Source organism: Lichenostomus cassidix, chromosome 1 (assembly GCF_008360975.1).
Source record: "Lichenostomus cassidix isolate B80296 chromosome 1, HeHo_3.0, whole genome shotgun sequence".
Taxonomy (NCBI): Eukaryota; Metazoa; Chordata; class Aves; order Passeriformes; family Meliphagidae; genus Lichenostomus; species Lichenostomus cassidix.
Window position 1 is genome coordinate 26,554,017 of NC_139479.1, and position 21,566 is coordinate 26,575,582.

The 21,566-nt window shown below is 39.9% G+C and overlaps 2 protein-coding genes and 1 long non-coding RNA gene across 11 annotated transcripts in view; 1 reads left to right on the top strand and 2 right to left on the bottom strand.

Annotated features, from left to right (window-relative positions):
- RGPD4 (RANBP2 like and GRIP domain containing 4) overlaps positions 1–4,640 on the bottom strand; it is a 34,370-nt gene extending 29,730 nt beyond the window's left edge. For both annotated transcript variants that reach the window (XM_085053838.1, XM_085053831.1), the window contains exons 1-4: positions 4,453–4,640; positions 1,908–1,975; positions 1,260–1,371; positions 222–374 (exon numbers count right to left, since the gene is read on the bottom strand). In XM_085053838.1, coding sequence (XP_084909964.1) covers positions 222–374; positions 1,260–1,371; positions 1,908–1,975; positions 4,453–4,527 — 408 coding nt within the window. In that variant the 5' untranslated portion in view covers positions 4,528–4,640. The remainder of the gene's footprint in view (positions 1–221; positions 375–1,259; positions 1,372–1,907; positions 1,976–4,452) is intronic.
- Positions 4,641–4,740: 100 nt separating this feature from the next.
- Positions 4,741–14,067, top strand: LOC146444378 (uncharacterized). Its single transcript, XR_014850354.1, has 3 exons — positions 4,741–5,074; positions 6,119–9,281; positions 10,902–14,067. It is a non-coding gene; the product is annotated as an uncharacterized LOC146444378 (long non-coding RNA).
- LOC146444379 (LIM and senescent cell antigen-like-containing domain protein 1) overlaps positions 8,104–21,566 on the bottom strand; it is a 69,159-nt gene continuing 55,696 nt past the window's right edge. For 5 of the 8 annotated variants that reach the window (XM_085053910.1, XM_085053898.1, XM_085053904.1 and 2 more), the window contains exons 3-11: positions 19,573–19,639; positions 17,382–17,502; positions 16,337–16,486; positions 14,965–15,115; positions 14,064–14,156; positions 12,624–12,672; positions 10,446–10,521; positions 9,996–10,187; positions 8,104–9,609 (exon numbers count right to left, since the gene is read on the bottom strand). In XM_085053910.1, the coding sequence (XP_084910036.1) occupies positions 10,040–10,187; positions 10,446–10,521; positions 12,624–12,672; positions 14,064–14,156; positions 14,965–15,115; positions 16,337–16,486; positions 17,382–17,502; positions 19,573–19,639 (855 nt within the window). In that variant the 3' untranslated portion in view covers positions 8,104–9,609; positions 9,996–10,039. Of the gene's footprint in view, positions 9,610–9,994; positions 10,188–10,445; positions 10,522–12,623; positions 12,673–14,063; positions 14,157–14,964; positions 15,116–16,336; positions 16,487–17,381; positions 17,503–19,572; positions 19,640–21,566 lie in introns of those variants that run through there. The other 3 variants (XM_085053890.1, XM_085053874.1, XM_085053865.1) reach the window with 2 other exon arrangements.

Here is a 21,566-nt window from a genome sequence, read left to right on the forward strand (position 1 = left end):
TTTGTAACATTAGAAACGGTATGAAAGCATGCAGCTGCACCTTTCTTGAAAGCTAGACAAAAATGTCAGACTAGAAAGAGTGTAACATCTAACAGTTCTAATATCAAAGACTCTAAAATAATTTAGCCACAAAGTTTTGCTAGAGGTGATACGCAAAAGGCACTTCAGTCAGATGCTCAAAGTTTGTTCAAGCCATATAACAGAGGTAATTTTGCACTTACCTTCAACCTGTAAATAGCAGGACTCCCAGGGAAGAGCTTTGCAGCTCTGTCAACCCAATATTTTGCTCTTCCATCAGTAATGTCATTATTGCATAGTAACTCTGCAATCTTCAATACAAGATCTTTCTGTGTTGGGTTCAACTCCACAGAACGCTAGATTTCCCCATGCACACACAGGAGTTAAAAAAAAAAGACAACTTTAACTTATGATCCATGTAGAACAGGTAAGAGTTACAACCCCACAAACATGCCCAGCTATTCAAAGTAGTTAAATCTGAAAATGCAGAATATATAAGAAAAGCCTTTCTACATGCCACCACCAGTTTGTAGCACCCAGATGGAACTGCTGAAATTCACAAAACTGTAAAAGAAATAATGCAAAAGCCATCTCTGCATCTACCACTAGCTGCTGCTATACATGGACAGGAGGACTACAACAACCTCTAGTCTAGCCAGGTGTAAAAACTTAAATATTAAGACACACGGTTTAAGAAGTGTGATAGCACTTCACAGAGTTGTATTGGCCAGACTTCTGAGCACATCTTTCTCTCCAAAACCAGAAAAAAGGCAATCCCACTAGGAACTTGACATTTATATGCTTGCCTAATCAAAATTAGATTTGTCCCTCCCTTCTGTGCCTGTCCTCTTCAAAACCAACCAACCAAAAAATACAGGCCTACAGCCTTCTAGTAGCATCTAAACTTCAGTTGTCATCACAGTTCACATTACAGGATTCTGCAACAGTAGTCCAAGAGGCAATGCATGACTTGGGGAGATTTAACAGCAGGCAGCACAATGATCAAGTCCAGAAGAGAAAAGAAAGAAGCAACTTCAAAATATGCTACAGAAGCAAGTGATATCAAGTGAAGAACCTTCATTGCAGTGCTTCATGTGCTTTCCACTATCAAATGTGTATGACACAGTTTTCTCAGGAGCATGCATTCTTCAATGGGTTTGAGAATGTTCAGCACAGAAGAATTTTAGAAGTCCATTTACAAAGGAAGAAAGCAGGGCATTAGGGGTCAGTGTAGTACTTACCTTGTAACACCCAAAAGCTTTTTCTATGTTATCCTCAGCTTCATAAATTTGTCCAAGAAATCTGTGTGCTTTGGGATCTCTCTCTTGTACATTGAGGTATGTAGATATATATCTATGAAGGGGAGAAGAAAGTCAGTTATTTGACCAATATTTTTCAATATTATTTCCCCTCCCACCTGAGCTATAATGGCAACTTAATCTGCCATATAGGACACACAGACATTTTTTTCTAGATGCTTTGGCCAAACCATACAGAAGTATGGACGTGTTTTGTTCCAGACACTTTATCAGGACCTTTAAGTAAGCAGCAACATGGTTTATACCTGTACAAATGCTACTTATTCACCAGCCAGTATTTCTGTTTATTAAAAAAACAAAAGCAGGAATTTGCAGAAATTGTAAGAACAACTTAACACAATGAGGCAAAACCAGCCAACTCAGCCAGTTAAGTTTTTTTCAGTACTATGTAACTAGCCTTCGTTTACATTATTGTTTTACAAAGATTTAAATAGCACTCAATGTCCACATTTACTGCTAGCTTAAAGCAGCATGATATTCATCTTGCTTTCTCTGGTCTACTTCATAAAAACACAGCTTTTCTCTTACACTTTAGAGAACAAAAAACAAATGTCCATCAACGCATGTTACCTTTTAGCAAGTTCATATTCTTTTATTTCAAAATACAGCTTAGCAAAGAGGAATCCTTTCATCGATTTCTGAAGAAGAAAAACCATGACAAACAGACTTTAGACATTCAGTACTTCAAAAGTAATTCCCTAAAGAGTGACCTTTCTTTTCAGCAATGCCTAATATCCAAGTAACTGAATTTGACAATTTGTTATCAGATCAAATTCATTCATCACATATAAGGGTTTGTTTCTGAAAAATGTAGGTTTAAGAATGAAAAGAATAAAAGTTTCTGCTATAAAAAAGCTACTATGAAAATAGAGACTACAAGAGAAGAAAGCAATAGGGTCACCTACATTTCGTTTATTCCTTTGCAATGTAGCAAGGAAAAAAGACATTCTACAAATCAAGAGAGATCTGTCATTTATCCCTACTGCAGTGTACTGTCATTAGACAGTACTGTTGAAGTATACTTGAGAAAATAGCAACTTTTGTTTAAGTCATTCTCAGTTTGGGCAAGAAATGCATTTATGCAGTAGTTTATTTCTGACTAAAATAACTTTAATATACACACTCTATAAGCAAGAGGTGAAACATCTCCAAAGGTATTTTCTAGGAGGTAGAAGAAGGAAGGTACAGAAAGAAGCCAAGACAGCAGAAGCACAATCAGGAAAAGAGTGAAAGGAGTGTGTTAAAGAACTGACAAAGTTACAAGCAAAATGGTAGAAGTAAACCAGAAAAAAATGTAAAGCTTGAGCTCTCAATATCAGCTCAAAACCAGATTTTACTTTTGAACCAAGAAAAATTTGAACTAGTTACATCTGTGATTCCAAACAAGTGTGCACATTTTGAATTCACTTGGATGACAAGTCTCCCTCCCTCTCTCAACACCCTTATCCATGCAAAATTTTAAGAAGCAGTTAAAAATGAAAGCAGGCCTCCTAGGATACTTCAGAGTTCCAGACTGTATTTTTGAAGCCTGTTATAAAAGGGAAACACTGAAATATGTCAGAGTGGAGCTGCATTTGGCATCTCCTTTTAAACATGAATGAAAAGAAACCCCAAAATAAATGCTTTGCAGCCTTATAAGCACCCTCCTCCTTAAATCAACACAACAGGAAAATCAGTAACATTTTCCACCAATGACTGTGCTTATACAATTAGTTGTAAGCATTACTTATTTTAAAAAACCCGAACGGGTAAATATGCACCAGTTGGTCTTAAGCACAACAGGAGAGGATTTATTTTGCTGTTGAGTTCAGTAGGAGTATCAAAACAATTAATAGCTATCATTCTGAGAGTCATGCCCTTGACTCTGCCTGCCCTAAACAGCACCCAAAGCAATTAAGTCACAGAACAACTTTGTTGCTCTTGGGAAAGAGATACAAATAATAATGATGTGCACACAAGCCCTGCATAAAGGCCCTACTGCATAATGGTGAACATGGATGTATTCACACTACACAACACAGTGCTGAATATTCTAACTCAAAAAAAAAGAATCAATTCAGAGCAGCAGAACAGGATCTTTCAGGATTAAACAGCTCCCATAAGCTGCATCAGACTGCTCACTGTGACCCTTTCCCAGACATAATGAAAAATAGTAACAAGTCATGAAGAGTTCCTTATCCTTCTGTCCCGTTACTAAAATGCAATAGAGGTATTATTTTTTCCCAGTTCTTCCTCTCTTAATACTGCTATAAAGACAAGAATATTAATGAGACAGCACATAAAAGAAAACTGAAAGTGCTTCTCATGTTCCTTGTTTGGATTCTCCTTCTGAAGAAGCGAAACTCAGGAAACACAGGAACTAAACTCTCACAAAACTGAAGAACTCTGTGCTCAGAGAAGTGGTGGACTCTTTAAAACTACACTAGGGCACACCAGTTGAAAAATACAGGTGCACAGCTCTGATAAACCACTGCTTCCTCTTAGCGAAAGCACCTCCAGTACGCGAAACCCCTTGGCCCTTCCCCTACCTCACTCGATTTTACAGAGACCCTGAGCAAACAGGAGCTCAGGAATACTCCCAAAGACACTGTAACTCACGGAATATAAGAATACTCAGGAATGGAAGAGACCTCTGGAGATCATCTAGTCCAACTCCCTCCCAAGGCTCTGTCACCTAGGGCAGGTGATACAGGAGCGCGTCCAGGTGCCGTTTGAGTGTCTCCAGGAACACATCCCTCCAGAGAGGGTTCGTTTTTCCTCTTACCGCTACGGAGGAGGACAAGCCAAGCAGACCTAGCTGAAGACCCGAGGCGCCGGGCTCGGCGGGGGGAGACCGCAGACAGCAGCCGCTCCTCGGCCCGGCGGCGCAGGGCAGCGAAGCCTCCCGGCTGCGCGGGGGGCGGCGGAGCCACGGGACGCGCGGCAGGGCCGCCACCGCCCATCGCGGAGCGGCCGCGGATAGGAGCCCCACACGGGCCGCACGGAGCGGCCGCGGGAAGGAGCCCCACACCGACCGCACGGAGCGGCCGCGGGAAGGAGCCCCACACCGACCGCACGGAGCGGCCGCAGCGCCCCCCGGGCCCGGCGCGGGCGGGGAAGGCGAGGCCGCGCTCACCTCTCTGGGAGACGGAGCCGCGGCCTGCACGGAGGCGACGTAGCGCTCCACCTCGGGCTTCGTGCGCCTCATCATGGCGCCGCGGCGGCGGCGGGGCCGCGCCCGGCCTCTCTCCCGGCGGAACGCGCCTTCCCGGCCGGCCCGGCGGCCTTCCCGCGGCGCTGGCGGAGGGAAGGAGGAGCGAAAGAGGAAGGAAGCGCAGCAGCGACGCGGCCGCGCGTTACGCAAGTTCCCGCGCAGCCGTGCGGCGCGCGCAGCCCGGCGCGTGCCCGGCTCCCGCCCCCATACAACGGCCGCGGGGCGCGGCCTGGCCCGGCCCGCGCATGCGCACGGCGAAGGGGAGCGGGCGTGAAGATGTGCCGTAGGAAATCGTTTGTGAGAAACAACTTTTAGCGTTTTGTCACCTAAAACTACAATAAACTCACCTCAGTAATATATGAGTATATATTCGGTGATATTTATTGCCTAAACAATATACAGTGGATATATAACAAGATTTAACTGAAGCAGTGTAACAATTCTGGTGCCCTCACCGTAAGGAGGATGTGGAACTGTTGGGACAAACCCAGAGGAGGACACGAGGCTGGTAAGAGCACTGGAGCATCTTCCCTAGGCACACAAGGTGAGGCAGCTGGGGCTGTTCAGCCTGGAGAAGAGGTGGCTGCGGACACCACAGCAACCTTCCAGTGTCTGAGGGGCCTGCCGGGGAGCAGGAGAGGGACTCTGCCAGCAACTGTAGTGACAGGACAAGCAGTAATGGGTACAGTCAGAAGAGAGGCGATTTAGGTTAGATATTAGGAAGGAATTCTTCGCTGTGATGGTGGTGAGGCACTGGCACAGGTTGCCCCGTGAGGCTGTGCATGTCCCATCCCTGGCGGTGTTCAGGGCCAGGCTGGATGGAGCTATGAGCGACCTGGCCTAGTGGGAGGGAGGTGTCCCCCATGGCAGAGGCCTGGGACTCCATCTTTAAGGTCCCTTCCAACCTTTAACCTTCTATGATTCTATACTTTGTGGTTCAGAGCAACTATAAATTTAATCCGTAATCATAAGGGCCTTCTTACTGAGATCCAATGCTCTAGGAAATGAGTCTCCAAATATTGTAGCAGCTGTGGCGAGAAACCTTTTTTTTCCAGGCACTGTGAATAGTATAATTAAACAATTAAGTTCTAAAGCACAGCTGGGAACATGGATTAAAAGATGGACCAGCAGCCCTCAAGGCAGAACAGATTTGCAAGTTGTAGTTTTACGGGTTTGGTGGCTCGAGGATGGTGGCCCTGTGGTGAAATTCCCAGCAGGAAGCCTCAGATTGTACTCATTGGAATTAGCTATCTTTCCGGCCAGTTCGGATGCTTTGGTCACAGGCCACTGGGCTGTGTCTCTGAAGAAACATAATTAAAAATTTCTCTAGTTCTCAATCTCAAACGCATTGACAGTCATATGATTCCTGCTACACCTAAAATATACTGACAGCCCCACAGCTCTTACTCTCTTTGCAGGAAAAATAAGGAAATAAAGCCAACTCCTTTTAAGAGCAGCAACATCCATGAAAGACCTTTACTGAAAGAATCTTTTATTCTTTATTCTGTTAATAGTGATTTATTTAGACATTGGGTTTAATTCTACAATAACATTTTTTTCTTTGTACTTTTTAATGGTGTGCCTGCAGCTGGAGTTACCAAAAGTTTATTATCTGCACCTGCCAGGCTAAAAAATAAAAGTGTTGGTGCTGGTGCAGAGGAGAGTGCTGGTGTTTACTTAGCTCACTGGAGGATATTAATGCTCTTCAGCTGATGGGAGATTGCCTTCATATAGGCCATGTCTAGTACTTTGGCACTGGTCACTGTCTCACCCATCCCCGTGGAAGTGGCACCCCCATGTTGTCCCTGGTGGTCGCAGCACAGGGCAGGACAGCACTAACTCAAGAGCTGTCCCTGCAACCTGACTGTGCTCAGCCCAGCTCTCTACTTATCCATTGGAACTGAGCACAGGATGTGCCACTGCCGGCAGCAGAAAGGCTTTAGGCTCAGCTTCTGCCCCCTGCAGCAACATCCACTGGGCTTTCTGGAGTGCTCCCTGTCAGCCTACGCAGGCTTTCTAAAGGCATCTCTCTTGCCCATGCATAATGGATCCATGCAGCAGAAAGGGGCAAAGCTTCTGATGCATCCATTCGCAGGTCCCAGGATTACAGACTCTGACAGACCTTACAAGGATCATGAATAGAAAAACAGTACTAGACTCTGCTTCTTTCAGCAAAGTATGTGCAGCTATGCAAAATATTTTTAATACTGCTGGGCCAGGATGTGAGCTTCAACACCAGACGTGTAATTGTCCAGGCTGCCTAATTGCTAGCTTGCTACCTGGCTCTGCTTTGCAACTGCCTGTAATTAATCCTCTTCATGACAATATCCAGGGGTATTATTCCAATGACAGTTGATGCCAAAGACAGCTCCCAAGAGAGCTGTATGGATTTGGGGAACTCTCCACTTGAGATAGGACTCCAGTAATAATATTTTCACCATGAGGGTGATGAAGCACTGGAACATATTATCCACAAAGGACTGTGAAATAGCCTTCCAGGGTGATGGTCACAGTTTGGCCATGCAAGACCTTCTGTACTACTAACAGACTAACTGTACAGACTGTACAGACTAACTCTGAAGTTAGTCCCACTTTGAGTGGATGGCTGGGCTAACTCATCTCTAGTGGTCCCTTCCAACCAACATCTTTCCATGCTTCATCAGGCTTTAAACCCTCAAGAACCCCGAGATGCTTTCAGCGCTACATTTTGGGGTGTGACATGCACAATTTTGAGTTCATAAAACAGTTCATAAAATGTAGCACAGCATTCACCATCAGGAACTTGGAAATGGAAAAACCCACCCTGTGTCAGGCCCCAGCACTACCAGAGTGGAGAGGAGACCTGAGGCCACTGTGCTGCGGATGGATGTAACCCTGAGCAATGTGGATGTGAGCCAAGGTCTTGCCATTTAGCCTCGGGGCTAGTGACCCTCTCAACTCTGAGCAGTAAGGCTGGGCACACATAGGCTGAGGGAAGAGATAAACAGTCAGTGCAACATGAAAAACCTAGAAGTGAATTACAATTTCAGAAGGAAGCATTGCTGAGTATGGTCTACTGAATCCATGGCACAGTCCAAAATCCCAACAGGGCTACTGTAGTTATGTAAACAGCTTTTGAGGAACACTTTAAGCTTTTGTAGTCTTCAACAAGGTCAGAGACTGCATTTATGAATGTTATGGCATTCAATAATTATGTAGCATAAAATAGTCAAAAAATACCCAACCTAGCAATAAACTGGTAGTTTAAGGTGACAGTTTCAATACAGTGAAAACAGGAGAGATAAAGTTAACAGGAGGGTATATGTTTTACACACAAAGATACTTTCTTTGGAAAAACCTAGTGACTCTGCCAATTCAGAAAAGAATCAAAAAGAATCAAGCTGTTATGAAACAAACTGTGGTTTCTTTTATGAACCTTAGAACTACCTACAGACATACACCTTTAGGAAAGGCATGTATCTCCTTTAAATCAGGATAATAAGGATTTACATAGTTACAGGTAAAAGTTCAGGGAAACAAAAGAACCTTACTACTTTCCCACCCATCTCAAGCATTTATGTCAGAGAGGCAGTATAGGGTTGAATAACATGGCCTTTATTGATGACACTGGAAAGCAGATGTTTTAAAGTAATTATTTTTTCATACACAGGAACAAAAATTTTACTTCCTGTTATGTAATTACATAAAATCTGTTTAAGTCACTGATGTACAAAAATAAAAATAAATGTTTGGATACTTCGTACCATCAAGAAGACCTAAGTAACTGTATTTTCTACATGAAAGGGAAAAAGAAATCAAATTTGCATGGACAGAAGTCAATAGTATAAAACAATTAAATGTGTGTTATAAGGAATTTTGATTACTTGTAAGCTCAGTCCTTGAGGACGGCTAAAGAAGTAGATCCTAGCAGGATCAAACCTTGCATATTTACACTCAGAGGTGTAAAAGTAATATTGCCAGTTGATTGAAATACGCATTTTCATATTGTTCTGAAAATCAATGAACTTGAGAAACTAAATTTTAAATTTAGATGTTCACATTTCAAATAAAATGCTTCTTGCATCTTGTATAATTAAGGCAAAGTATGTTATCCTTTGAAAATACCTTCTATATTCTTTCTGCATAAAAATATGAAATAAAAAATAAAACTATATATTTAATGGAACACTGTTATGTATGGTCCAGCATAATAAGGCACAAAAAGTAAATAAAATGCAAAAGCATATATAGAAGTTAATGTGTTATTTTAAGTGGAATACAGCAAAATTCAAGTAGTTCTGAGTATACTCATTTCTTGCAATAGGAATACATTTTTTATATAAGTATCTCATGCTAAGCCTGATGTAGAAACATTCATCATGTAAGCATAATCTATCAGAAGTAGGTAATTTGTACAGTGGCTGTATTTAGAAATCTGATAGTTTTCAAATCATTTGAAACAAGGCTCCTTAATGATACAACTTGGCCTGAAATCCAAGTGTAAATTTTTCCATAAGGCAAAGTATATTGATTTTCTGCCCAAATCACTTGAGTTGGGCAAGTTTTGGCTGCATGCTTAATACAAAGGTTAATATTTTCACTAATGTAAATGACAATACATGTCCCTAAAGTTGGGCACATTTGCAAAGTTTGTTTTCACAGGTGGTCTTCACAAGCAAATTTTCTGTCTCTGTAAAGTTCCGCAGTGAGTTAGTGTACAGAGTGGGCCACCTGCATCAGTACAACAGCATTATTGGTCAGAAACCTTTCAGGTGAGCTGGTATTTATTTTGGAAGTATGGTCTGTTTGTCAATAAGTAAGCATACATGTATAGAGAACAGAGAATCTTAATATATTTTAGGTTGATAGAAGGCATACATCATCATTTGTTGTCTGACTGCGGCCTCAGAGCAGCGACTCCCCCTTCCCCCCCCAAGTAATATCTGTAAGTTTTTTGCAAATGAAGAGGAGAGCAGATGAAGTCTTTACTTCCTTCCCAAAGTTTCAGCTAATTTCTTCAGTCTTTTCTTCAGCTCTAGAGGAAACTTCTCGTAACACTTTTTGCAGACAGGCTTCATATCAAACTCAACAAACTTATTCCTAAGACAACAAAGCAAAAAAAAGATAAAGTTTTAGCAGACGAGATAGTGAAAGAAAAAATTTTAAAAAAATCAATATTAAATGTGCACAAGCAAAAAATTAACCCCCCAATTAATACATATACATTAAGTTACTTTTACAAGGTTATATACACTTTAGACAGTCATTACAATACCCTGTTGAGTAAGTTATGCAGATTTTCCCCAAATGTCTGTATTTATTAACCATGCAGTTTAGAAGGCCTTTCAAACCTAACTGTAGACTTAACATGAGATAATGGAATAACAAGTTAATATTTCAAGTTGCAGTTGCGTGAAAGGTGTTTTGGTTTTTACTGATATAAGTTCATGCAAAAGTGAAAAAAAAAAAGCATCCTTAGGACTAACCAAAGAAAAAAGGAGCAGAGGTGGTGATGAGAAGGAAAAGAAGTTTACAAACAGATTGGCTTTTTCTTTTTCTGCTTCTCTTTATCTTTTGCTTCACGTTCCCGTCTGGCAAGTCGTCGCTTAAATTCATCTGGCATTTTCTCATAACAGTGTTTGCAGACAGGTTTTAGATCAATTTCAACAAATTTATCCCTTTAGAGTTAAACAAGAAAAAATAAAGGATGGAAAAGAAGAATAACTGAGTTAGGAAGACTAACTGAAGGAAGACCCGAAGAGACAGCTGAAAGAGATGTTAAGTACTAAGTGAGGCAAGAGGAAGAAAGAGGCACTTATTTCCTGGATGCTGCTTACATGTTTTTCATACAGTAACAGCTACACTATAGCAACGTCTACACTTTGAAGAGAACCACTGATAGGTTTTGAAGGTATCATACTTATCCATAAACTTACTTGAGGGTTAACTTAGTGTTGCAAGTTGAACAAGCAAAGCAGTTCACACACCATGCCTTATTCAGAGCAGACACAACTAAGGAGATGGGAAAAAAGAAATAATTAGCATTACCAAAATAAAAGAAAGTGATTACAAAAATTTTAAGTTCACATATTCATGAGGTGTGAAGAACAGTCATTGATTCTGTATCAAGTATTAAGGACTGTAACAGTAACATGGCCAGATTAACATGGCTCATTTTAGAGTGTAATGAAGCAGGACTGTGAAGCATTGATACAGCTGTCTCTGAGGCAAAACCAGCTTAACCTATTTCTGCCTCCTATTTTTTGCTTCCACTTCATCTCATACCCAGCTGATCTCAGGCAATGGTTCTGTGAGGCTGGGATCCAACTTAATCAAAAAATGTTTCCAGCTGAAGAGCAATCCAGTGAAATTGTGTTTATGTTTTCATTCAGTTTCATTTCATTCAGATCCAGTTCAGACTGCACTGCAATCAACAGTAGGACTTGCCCAGCTGAAGAAAATAATGTGATGCCAGCAGACAGGACACTGCTCATAAATTAACACTACCAAGGTGAAAAAAAAAAAAAAACTGGACTCTTTTTATTCTTTCCTTTACAAAGAAAGCAACTATTTTCTATTTGCTCTGTACGTAAATCCAATTCCTGTTCTTCCTCTCTTTCAGTACAGCTTTCTGTTGTCCCTGCCAAAATTTTCCTAAGTTAGAGAATGCAGGACAATATTTTTCTCATAATGTTTTTCTCACTCGATTTCTCAATGTTTTTCTCACAATATTTTGTCAACAAGGAGAACCAAAGCATTATCATGTAGAGGGTTTATCCTGCACTATAGGGCAAGTATGTCCACAGATATATAGTTAGTCTTTACAGAATAATACTAGAGAGATGAAAGTCTTTGTTCTTGAACAACCTTAGTAATCCACAGACACCCTCCTGAAAAACTGCTGCCACAGATATTTGTTTCACCAGACAGAGAACAATACTGGATACTAAATCTGTGACAGCAGACTCAAATTTGTGTACAGCAATGAAAGAAGAAATGTAATTGATGACATATACTGAAAATAAAGAAATTAGTGTATACTATATTCTGTTCATTTCAGAGACCAAATCCTACAATATGGGTGTCAGATTATATGGTGAAAGGTTAGAACCATACAGAGATGTAGATAGCAGAAGTTACAGTTCTGTTCATTCCAGCAGAATTTTACTGAAAATGAGGACTCTTTCCTCTAAAGCATTTTGGATTGTCATTCTGCAGGTATAGTGCAGTCCAGAAAATGTGGGAAAAGCACATCTATGGAATGTATGTCTTACCTTATAGTTATATGACTTCAAACTAGTTCATGTCTCTTTTTGAATGTTAGAAGCTTCCTCCTACTTTGCTAATGGCTTTGGCTTAGATGAGGCCAACATAGTATTTACTTTGGACAGGGCTAAATAGGCACATAATGTCACATTATTTTAGGTAGAATAATTTGCTTTTGGCATTTTATCAGAGCTAGTTATCAAAAAAAAAACTCAAAACCACCCCCTTCTCCCAAAAAACGCAATCAAACAATAACAAAACAAACAAATTACTTGCAGTTCTGCCTTTACAGGACATATATTTCCAAGAATGATCATTCCTGGTTTTGTGACATTATCATAAGCCTAGATTTTCAAAAGACAGGTGCCTCAATAGGTAAATATCTCCAGGATTCAAACTGACGTAATGGGAACAAGGCATTTTAAAAAAATTCCTAGGACTGCCCACCTATGTCTTCAGTATCGAAATATTTTTTTCTAATTTGGATCACGATCCACAAACTCATTTGAGGAGATGCCTGTATGGTCATTCTCACCCTTGCATGTGTCCTTTTTTGAAGATGGTGGGGCAGGAAGTCACTTCTGAGCATCTTCCAGCATCCCTGGCCTTTGCGTGTCACTAAGGGGTTTTACAGTTCTCTTTGCCTTTGGGGTGGTCTTCTACCATCACGAAATGATGTAAGGTTTTCCTACCATTTGGTCCCTCACTAATCAGCTCTAATTTAATTTATAGTCAAGAGAATGACTGGTTTTGTTTTAATGAAAATGGAGGGCTGTTTTCCGCTTACTTCCACATTTAAAGAGAATTTCCATCAAAAAGCAACGTTAAGGAAACGGAGAAGTGCTTACCATCTCCTTCAATCACACGGTTGCAATGGAAACAAACATCACCAAATAGCTGAAGAGGAAAGAGAAGTAATAAATTTTTAGTATAATGATTTTAGTGAGGGTAACTTCCAAAACTAGCAAAATAACCATATATCAGCTGATGGGCACAATTGCTTTCCTGTTTATTCCAGTGAAATAAAGAGAATGCTGGCAAGTCTTGTTTGGTTTTCTAAGTACATTTTGCATCAATCATCTCATCACAAAAAATCTGGATAATATTAAAGATGAAAAACATTTGTTTACCTTTATTTGATTCTCTGTAAATATGATTTTGTTTAGTTTCAACATTTCTCTAATCCTGAAGATTTGAAATACAGCAGTTGCTGTCATATACATATTGTTACTAACCAGAAAATTTAACATTTGGACTTACATGCATGACTAAAACTGTATTGCTGTAAGAAAATTTTTTCTTTATTAAAAAAAATAAAGAAAATTTAGGAAAAAATATATTCAATCTTTTTCCAGTCTTAACATTTGTTCACAACACAACAAGAAGTCCCAAAAACTTTATGTATTTTTTCTAACTGTAGTAGTTAAGCTATTAAAAGACATCCACTCTACATACAGCTCTTGTCTGGTGTATGGACTTGCCCCAGCCCAGCTGCAACACTATTACTATGAACCTCATGGCATTTACAGTCTGCAAGTGTGCCAGCACCAATCATTTGGCCTTCATCACTGACTAATTAAGAATCCATCTGTAATTAGCAGATGCCTTACAACTCCCAAGTGTAACCCCTCCTCATGTATTTATGTAAGCAAGGTGAACATGACACTACACAGATGGCTTCCAAAGAGAAAAAGGACTGCACATCATGGTGTGGGCTGCACATCCAAGGATGGCTGGAGAAAGGTGGTAGCACGACATGTAACTCCTACACAAATGTAAGTGGTCACTAGAGGGTGTCTTCTAACAAATTTAGTCTTAGAAGTATTCATCAACCTAATGACTGGGCAACAGCTTGTATCAACACAGTGTCTTAGAGGAGCAGCTGCGGGGAAACCCAGTCACTCACTGGGGCCTCCAACTGCAGTTACTGAGTGGCAAATCTTCTTTAACTTAGGAGAGATTAGGTGTAATTAGCTGCTCTGATCCACAGACACGTCAAAGCCCGTAACAACTCTATTTAAGTACCACAAGACTCGAAAAACCATTTGATACTGATTGTCCTGGCCAGCCTTTATGAAATACCTGCAGTTTTCTTTTTTTTTTAATACCCCACAGATGAATAGGGAAACCTGTATAAATTAAATGCAGTAGAACATATGCTAATTGCCATTACACCCACAGGTACCTTAAACAAAACAGAAGAATGACCATGGTTTTACATCTCGATCTAATAAAACCAATTTGTGAGTTTAGCAATTAATGCTGTTTTTAAAAATAGGCAACCTTACCTGATTGTAGTGGGTTTCACAATACGCCAAGCCTTTTCTCTCATAATGACGATGACCCAGGAATGGCTTTTCACATTTTGCACAAACAAAATGCTACAAAGAAAATTACAATAGATTTTTTTTACCTTTTGCAAGTAATGTTATTTTTTCTGGAAAGCAAAATAACCACATCTACTAGTTGAACATGGCTGAAGTCTACTGAGCCATTTTGAAAAGTAGAGTTAAAACTTTGGTTTCTACATTTAGAGCAATAAAATAATATTTCTTTTAATGTCTTCAACATTTCAATCCAAAAGTTACCAAAAAGAAAAAATCAAGCAATGGATCCTCATTTTTTATCCATGAACAGAATTAAGAGTTATTAAATAATTTGCATCATTACACCCTTGTGAAGAAAGCCTTTCCTAGAGGAGACTTTCAAAACAACAGAAGGAATAAACAATTTATCTGATTAAAATGGAAGATGGGGAACTAAATCTTGTTTGTGGCCTTGAAATGTGAATTCTCACATGAACTGTTAAAGAAATATGTACATGGCAGGTGACTATGGAAGACCTAAGGGTATTATGATGCTTAGTAATAACATGGTTGCCACAGCTTTTACTGCCTTTTTACATGCAGTCCTTTGAGCTCTGAAATTGTGTTTTGTAAGGACATTGCCATGCTTCCTTTGATTACTAATTTTAATTTCACAGTCAAAGCTCTCTATAAGGTGGGAAATAACTCCTATTTCACAGTGGAAGACCAGCCACAATAAAGCTGAAGAGGGATTTGGAGAAGGCATTTATAATCATTGCTGTAAACTTTGATAAGCCTTTCATTGAAATTGATCAGCAAAATCATATATAAATATGCTAAGGTTTACATTTGTAAGAGACATTGTATAGCATCTGATGTTTACCTCCACATGCCATTGTTTGCCCATAGCATTCACCACACGGCCTTCAATTGGTCTCCTACATGCCCCACAGATGGGGACACCCATTTTGTCATGGCAGGGTAAGCAGTAGAGCTCTCCCTTCAGCTCACGAGCATCAGCAGTAAGTTCCTTCCTGTTCAGAAGTTAATGAATTGAGAACATGAATAAAGGCACTGAAAAATGTCAAGTCTTGAGCGTTTCAGTGAAAAAAAATTGCATTTGCTTTAGAAATTATTTATAAATAATTATTTATAAATTTATAAATATATTTCTATTAGAGTAAAGCAGTAGCATCAAATATAACATAGTTCAACACAGTTCCAGAGTGATCACAGTAAACGGAGAACACGCTGCTAAGCAAGGTGCACTGAGTCTCTCTGGAAACTGCTACTGAGCTATTGTTATCTTGCTTAAGCAGCACAAATCTGTGTGTGAAAGCTGCAGATGTTTGGTTTATCTTCTGGCACTTATCACTAGTTTATTTTAGATTTGCATAACTGTAACTGAAAGTAAAATGTAGTCCTCTACATCTAGTTATAATTTCCTTGTATTAAACTTCAGAGAAAGAGAACTACAGACCCACACAAGCTAGGTTTATTCATTTCCCATTGCAGAATCTTATAAACTTTACTTTTTAGTAATTTGCATGGTTAGATAATGCTAACAGCTAAACTTTAAAAGTGACTGTAATCACTTTTATCCTCAACTGGTAGCCACTAATGCAACACTACATACTGTTATTTAAATCAGCCTTTGCTATGACACTGAAATAGTAGCTTCCTTTCCACCAGAAATAAACAACTAAGAATCGATGCTATGTCCTTCAATGCTCTATGCTCCAGTGCTCATCCTACATGTCTGCATCAGTGCAGGATGAAGAAATGTGCAGTTTTGTGTGCTGCAGTTGCAGAAGATGATAAAATGAGATGTAGAAAGCTTCTAAAAAAGATAGGCTTTAAAAAGAGAGAAAAAGTTTGGATGACATTCAACTTAAAAAAACCTAAAACATAGGCAAGATAGTAATTCAAGCTACAAAAGAGGACCAGTTCTCTTCCCCTCCTAGCAGAATAGCGAGCTAACATTTCACTACTATAGAAATGATATCTGTCTTGATACTTTGTATTTTATAAGGTCCACCTTGTCCTGCAGAGTCCAATCTTTCTTTAGTCCCCAGCAGGTCAGCTGTTGTTTGACCCCCACGAAGCCAAAAGCAGTAACACACATCTGGCCATAAGACATGCAACCCCCACCCCATCTTGTCAGTTGTACAGGACAAGTTTTCATTTCAAGATGTAAACTGATTAAGCAAATAAGCCCAGCATTTTCCTGTTTCCCTTTGCAGAAATCAAGTTACCCGCAGTTTGCACAGTTGAAATGATCAGGGTGATAAGGATCATTTTTGAATATGAGAGGCTGTTCATCAATAATGGCATGACACTTCTGGCAAATGTACTTTCCCAGGCCTCTGGCTTTTTCCCTGTTATGGCAAGTACGGCAGAGATGTCTGAAAGAGCATAAAAAAAACCAGAGGTAAGTATTGCTACCAGGTACTACAGAGCAAAATATAAAACAATAATCTTTCAGAACCTCATTTCAATCAGTCCTTTTCTGAATTTTGTTAAAACAACTTCCTTGCTAAGGCAAACCAACTTCAAAGCACCGAAATGATTGCCCAAGTTCAGGGTGATCCTTTTATTTTGTGACACCACAGGAGTATAATTTCTTCAGCTCAGTTGAGTTAAAGCTGTGTTGAAACACAGAAAACAAAATTTCTTATAGATTCTTGCTGCTGAATGTTTTACTTCAAAATCTTAAAAATTTATATTGGAAGATGGATGAGCACACAGGTCCTACTTCTGTAGATAATTATGTATGTTATATATATATAAGTATATGATATTATATTATATTTATATATTATAAGAAGGCAATGGCCATACGATCCACTTGTAAAATGTAAAACATTCTTTTGATCATATCTAGTAAAAATATCCTACTCTGTGAAGGGTCCTACTGGACATTAAGCGATTATTAATAAATATGGTGCCAAACTAGACCAAAATTGGAGAACCACGCTGGAAAGTAAACATTTTTATTTTAAAAAAGGACAATGCTTCTATATCTGAATGTTTTCTCTCTTATTACATGTAACAATGGCCCCAAAATGTCACCAGGGAGAGAAAATGTTTGTCATGAAACTTAGTGTTGAAGTAGGTAAAGTGTTAATATTTTAAGATACCCATTCTTGGTTTTGTGATGCACTCCTAAACCTTTTTGTCACAGAAGGTACTTCAGTTGCTCCATCTGAGCTGGAAAGCTTTAGGAACCAAAACCTCTCAATCCCACTATTAGTTTATTTAATTTATGATCAGTTAACAGAAAGAAGGGTGGAGATTTACCTGCCAGCATTCTTGACAAATCCAATATCAGCCAATACTACTTGGCAGATATCACAGCAGAAGCACTCTGGATGCCAGCTATTGTTCATGGCTTTAATAACACGACCGATAATGAACTCACCTGTAAGAAACATAACACCAGGATGTAAAATACCACAGCAGACAAAGTTAAAAGTAACCCACATATGAATCACTACAATGACTACAATCATCATTCCTGTCCTTACCCAAAATCAGGTAGGACACATTGCTTTCAATATCACAGTTCTGATTCCAAACCCTGGCATTTGGGGTTTTTTGTTGTTTTTTGCTATGGGTCAGAAGAAAACATCTTTGCTGATGGAGGACCTTCTGCTCTTTACATACAAGCCTTTCTACATGCACATTCCACCTTCTCTTTGCAATAATGCTTTTTTGGTCCCTTCACTGGTTTTACTTATCTGTTCTCAAGCTGTTAAGAAATTTATGGAGTGCTTCATATAATAAGGGCTTTCTTGTGTCCTAATCATCTTTCTCCTTCTTTTCTTTAAGAATATGACAACTGTAACTTGCCATGTACATAGCAGGGGTTTCTACTCCCCTAGGACCAAGCCTTGAAGGTATTATATACTCAAAGCACAATAGAACTGAGCTTGGGTGGCTGTGAACCTCCTGCAAAAAACTCACACCTCCCATAGAGTCCAAATGGAAAGGTGCAGTGAAGCTGCAGAACAGTCAATCCAACACACACAACTTCTTACCTACTACAAGGAGTCCTGTCCCATAAGGCATTGAACAAATAGTGTGAGAACTAGTGTTTTGTATGCACAGTGTGACTGTACTGCACAGGCAGTGGAGTGATGTCATCACATGTGTGATTCAGTTGTTCTCCATTAGGATGGACAGTGTAGCGAGGAGCCCTGAGCAGTGCAAAACATGTTGGGAGCTCAGCTTCCCTGTGCTGTCAGAGGCTAAGTTCTGGCTGTTGAGAACAACTCCAAGAGCTGACAAAGGGGAGTGATCAGGCAGGTAACTGATGTGGACAATAACATCCAGCATGTGACTCTGCAGCATTCCCATGAAGTCAGAGCCTTTCAAGAACAAAATCTGTTGGACTACAGGAATGTCACGAATGCTCAAGGCCTGTAGGCAACAGCTCCACTGACTTTGTCTGGGTTTATTAAATACAAGGAGTAGAAAAGCCCAGCTCTGGGTAGGACCTTGATGAGATTTTAAGGAAGCTACAAGGAGACAGGATAGGAGAAGGGGGAGTTATGACAACTGTGCAGGAAAAATCCTGGAGATAGGCAGCATAACTCCTCATGAATTGCCACCAACTCATTTCTTCCTCTTCCCCTCCTTGTTCATATTGGCAGCCTTAGATTCAAAGTTCCATAGCATCTGCTTCCCTCTCTCTTGGTGTTCAACACCTCCCTCCACACGAGGAAAGGCCTCACTGGGATAAGTTAAAGCTTTAGCACCTTGCCAAAGGTGCCACAGAAACACAAGGGCTTCTAGAGCAGTTTAAGGAATAGTCAAATAATGACTTCCCAGCCCTGCCCTGGCAAAATGTGTCATACATGGGGAAAAAAATCTCATGCCAATAATTACAGTGCAGCAGATGCACAAGCATTTACATCAATAGTGGCAATAAAAAGCAGCTCTCACTATCACGTAGGATGGACATTAGACACTGAAGCCCTAAAGGTACTTGTTTCAAAACAATCAGTGGGGGGCTCAGCTAAGCATAACTTGACTATAACACTAGATGAAGATTGTCTCAGCTTCCACAAAGCAGGACAGCATGGGTGGTGGGTTAGAGAGTCGAAGCAGATGACAAAGTCTTGTTGCAGGGTTTCAGTTACATGAGAAGGGACAAATGTCAGCACAACGTACAGATATAAATAATCAGGAGTCATGAATGGTGTATACAGCCAGGAGTTTATGAATGGTATGTTCAGTGGATCATTGGCTCAACAGCTAAACTACTTACTAAAAGAATGCAAACTTCTATTTTGAAATCCTACTGGTTTATGACATTTAGAAAAAGCAACTCCCCAGTTTCTGTGAGGTCTAGTTCATTCTGAAAGTTCAGATGCTCAGCTGAACCTGAGCACCTCCCAGAGAACAGACACAAGGGTAGCACATCTTCCCCCAGTGACACTCCCATATGTAATCAGTGTAAAGTGTTTCACCTTGAGTTAAAACTTACCGCACTGATGGCAGCAAGGGGCAAAAAGCATTTGAAAATCATGTTCACAGTACTTCCTCCCTTCAAACTGCAAATAGAAAAAGGTCTGAGTGTTAGAGGGATGAGGAACAAGTGTTAACATAAATGCTGTAACACTCTGGTGTGTTTCCAGATACAATTAGGTAGTAAAAATGAGGGGCTCTGCAAAAAAAACCAGACCACGAGCTACATGTGCTAGGCATTACCTCCACCCACCTTAGTTCACTTACTAGTTAGCATGTAGTGTTAATAGCACACCATTTCTCCAGTACTGCTGAGACTGTAAGCATTTTCTGTCACCCATTTACATCACAAGAGACATCTGAATTTTGACAGACTACTGAAACTGATGCAACCAAGCACATTCTGAGCAGGAAATTAGCTAACAAACAGCTTTGGCCAGCAGGAGGGGAGAAGCATTTTTCCCAAACCTATTTGATGTCTTCCTCAATCTACATTTCCGGCCAGAATGACCCAGCATACCAGAGGAAGTACATATGGTGGGGGTTGGGGTAGGAAGAACACCCAGAGGCAGAAATCTTTGCAATTTATGGAGCAGTACAGCCAAAACATGAAGGGAAATAAGCCTTTTCCTTCATGATGTTTATTTCACAGAATCAAAAAATCATTTAGGTTGGGAAAGACTCTTCAGATAATCAAGTCCAAATATTAAGGAGCAAAGTTCACTATTTTGATCAGATTGAATTGATTTTAATGGATGTGAATTTTATCACAGCTTAGATAAGTTCAGCTACAGTTCAAGCTCTCATAGGAAAAAAAACCCCATATGGAATAAAAAGATTCAACAGCACTGCATTAGTAGCTTAGCCAAAGAATATGTAAACACATGTAGGCAAGTATGTCCTAAAATGAAGCGAAATGTGTAGACACCTTCAGGCACCATCATTATTAGACACAAATGCCAACGACTGTGTCAAAACTAGGTAGACAATATTAGGTATGCCATAAAATGTTTGGATTTTATTGTCTCAGCTAAAAACAGTGGAAAAAGGAGGACAGCAGGAAACCTAGCTCCTTTCTTTTTACTGGGCCTAAACCAAAACAAAGTAAATAGCATAAAATACTACCCACAAAGTAAGGTTTTGTGCATGGACAAAAATATACAACCACATGTTTCAAGATTACCTGTTTTATACTATGAAATGACAAGGACTGAATACAATATAAATATAATAAATACTCTTGCAGTTGGCAGGATGGGGATCTAATGAGACATTTTTGAAGTCACTAGATACTTAAGGTTAGAAAATTCCTGCGCCCAACCTGAATTGCACCTATTAGGAACAGAAAGACATTAGCTCAGTACAGACTTGGTCAGAAGTCTCTGCCAGAAATTTATCAATTGCTATTCCAGTGTCATACAATAAAACAAATTACTTTTTAATTTCAGCTTTAAAAAAAAGACAACTGAGAGGCACAGAGCTATTACTTTCTCAAGGAGTAATGGAAATTACGGGTTCATTGTGAAGTGTGCTTGCTTCCTGCCGGAGAAATCCTTTTCAAACTGGAAAAAAAAAAAGAAAGCTTCCTGTCCTGTGTAAACAGGTGGTCAATGGGGGATCCTTAGGTTTGCTTGGATTTCAAAGCCACCACATGTTGATCTGGACAGACCAAACAGGTTTTCTTTCCCCTCTTGTTTGCATCAGGCAGGTTGGTTCCCATTCAGTCTTGTTTATACTTTCAATCTCTGTGTTCATTTGTGCTGCCCTTTTTGGGTGACCCAGCAGTTATCATCAGAGAAAGCCTTGAGCTTCTGTAATAAATCTTGCAGTACATAGTTTAAAAGCAAGGTCATTTCACTGTTGTATGCTGAAGGTCCATGAGGTAAATGGCTCTGCATAAAACATCTCACTGTGACACAACCTCCAGCTTACCTGCATATTTTTAGCTAACTTAGGTAGAAAGTCATGCACAAAACCTGAGTCTAAAGATTCTTTCTCTAAGGTAGCTTTGGT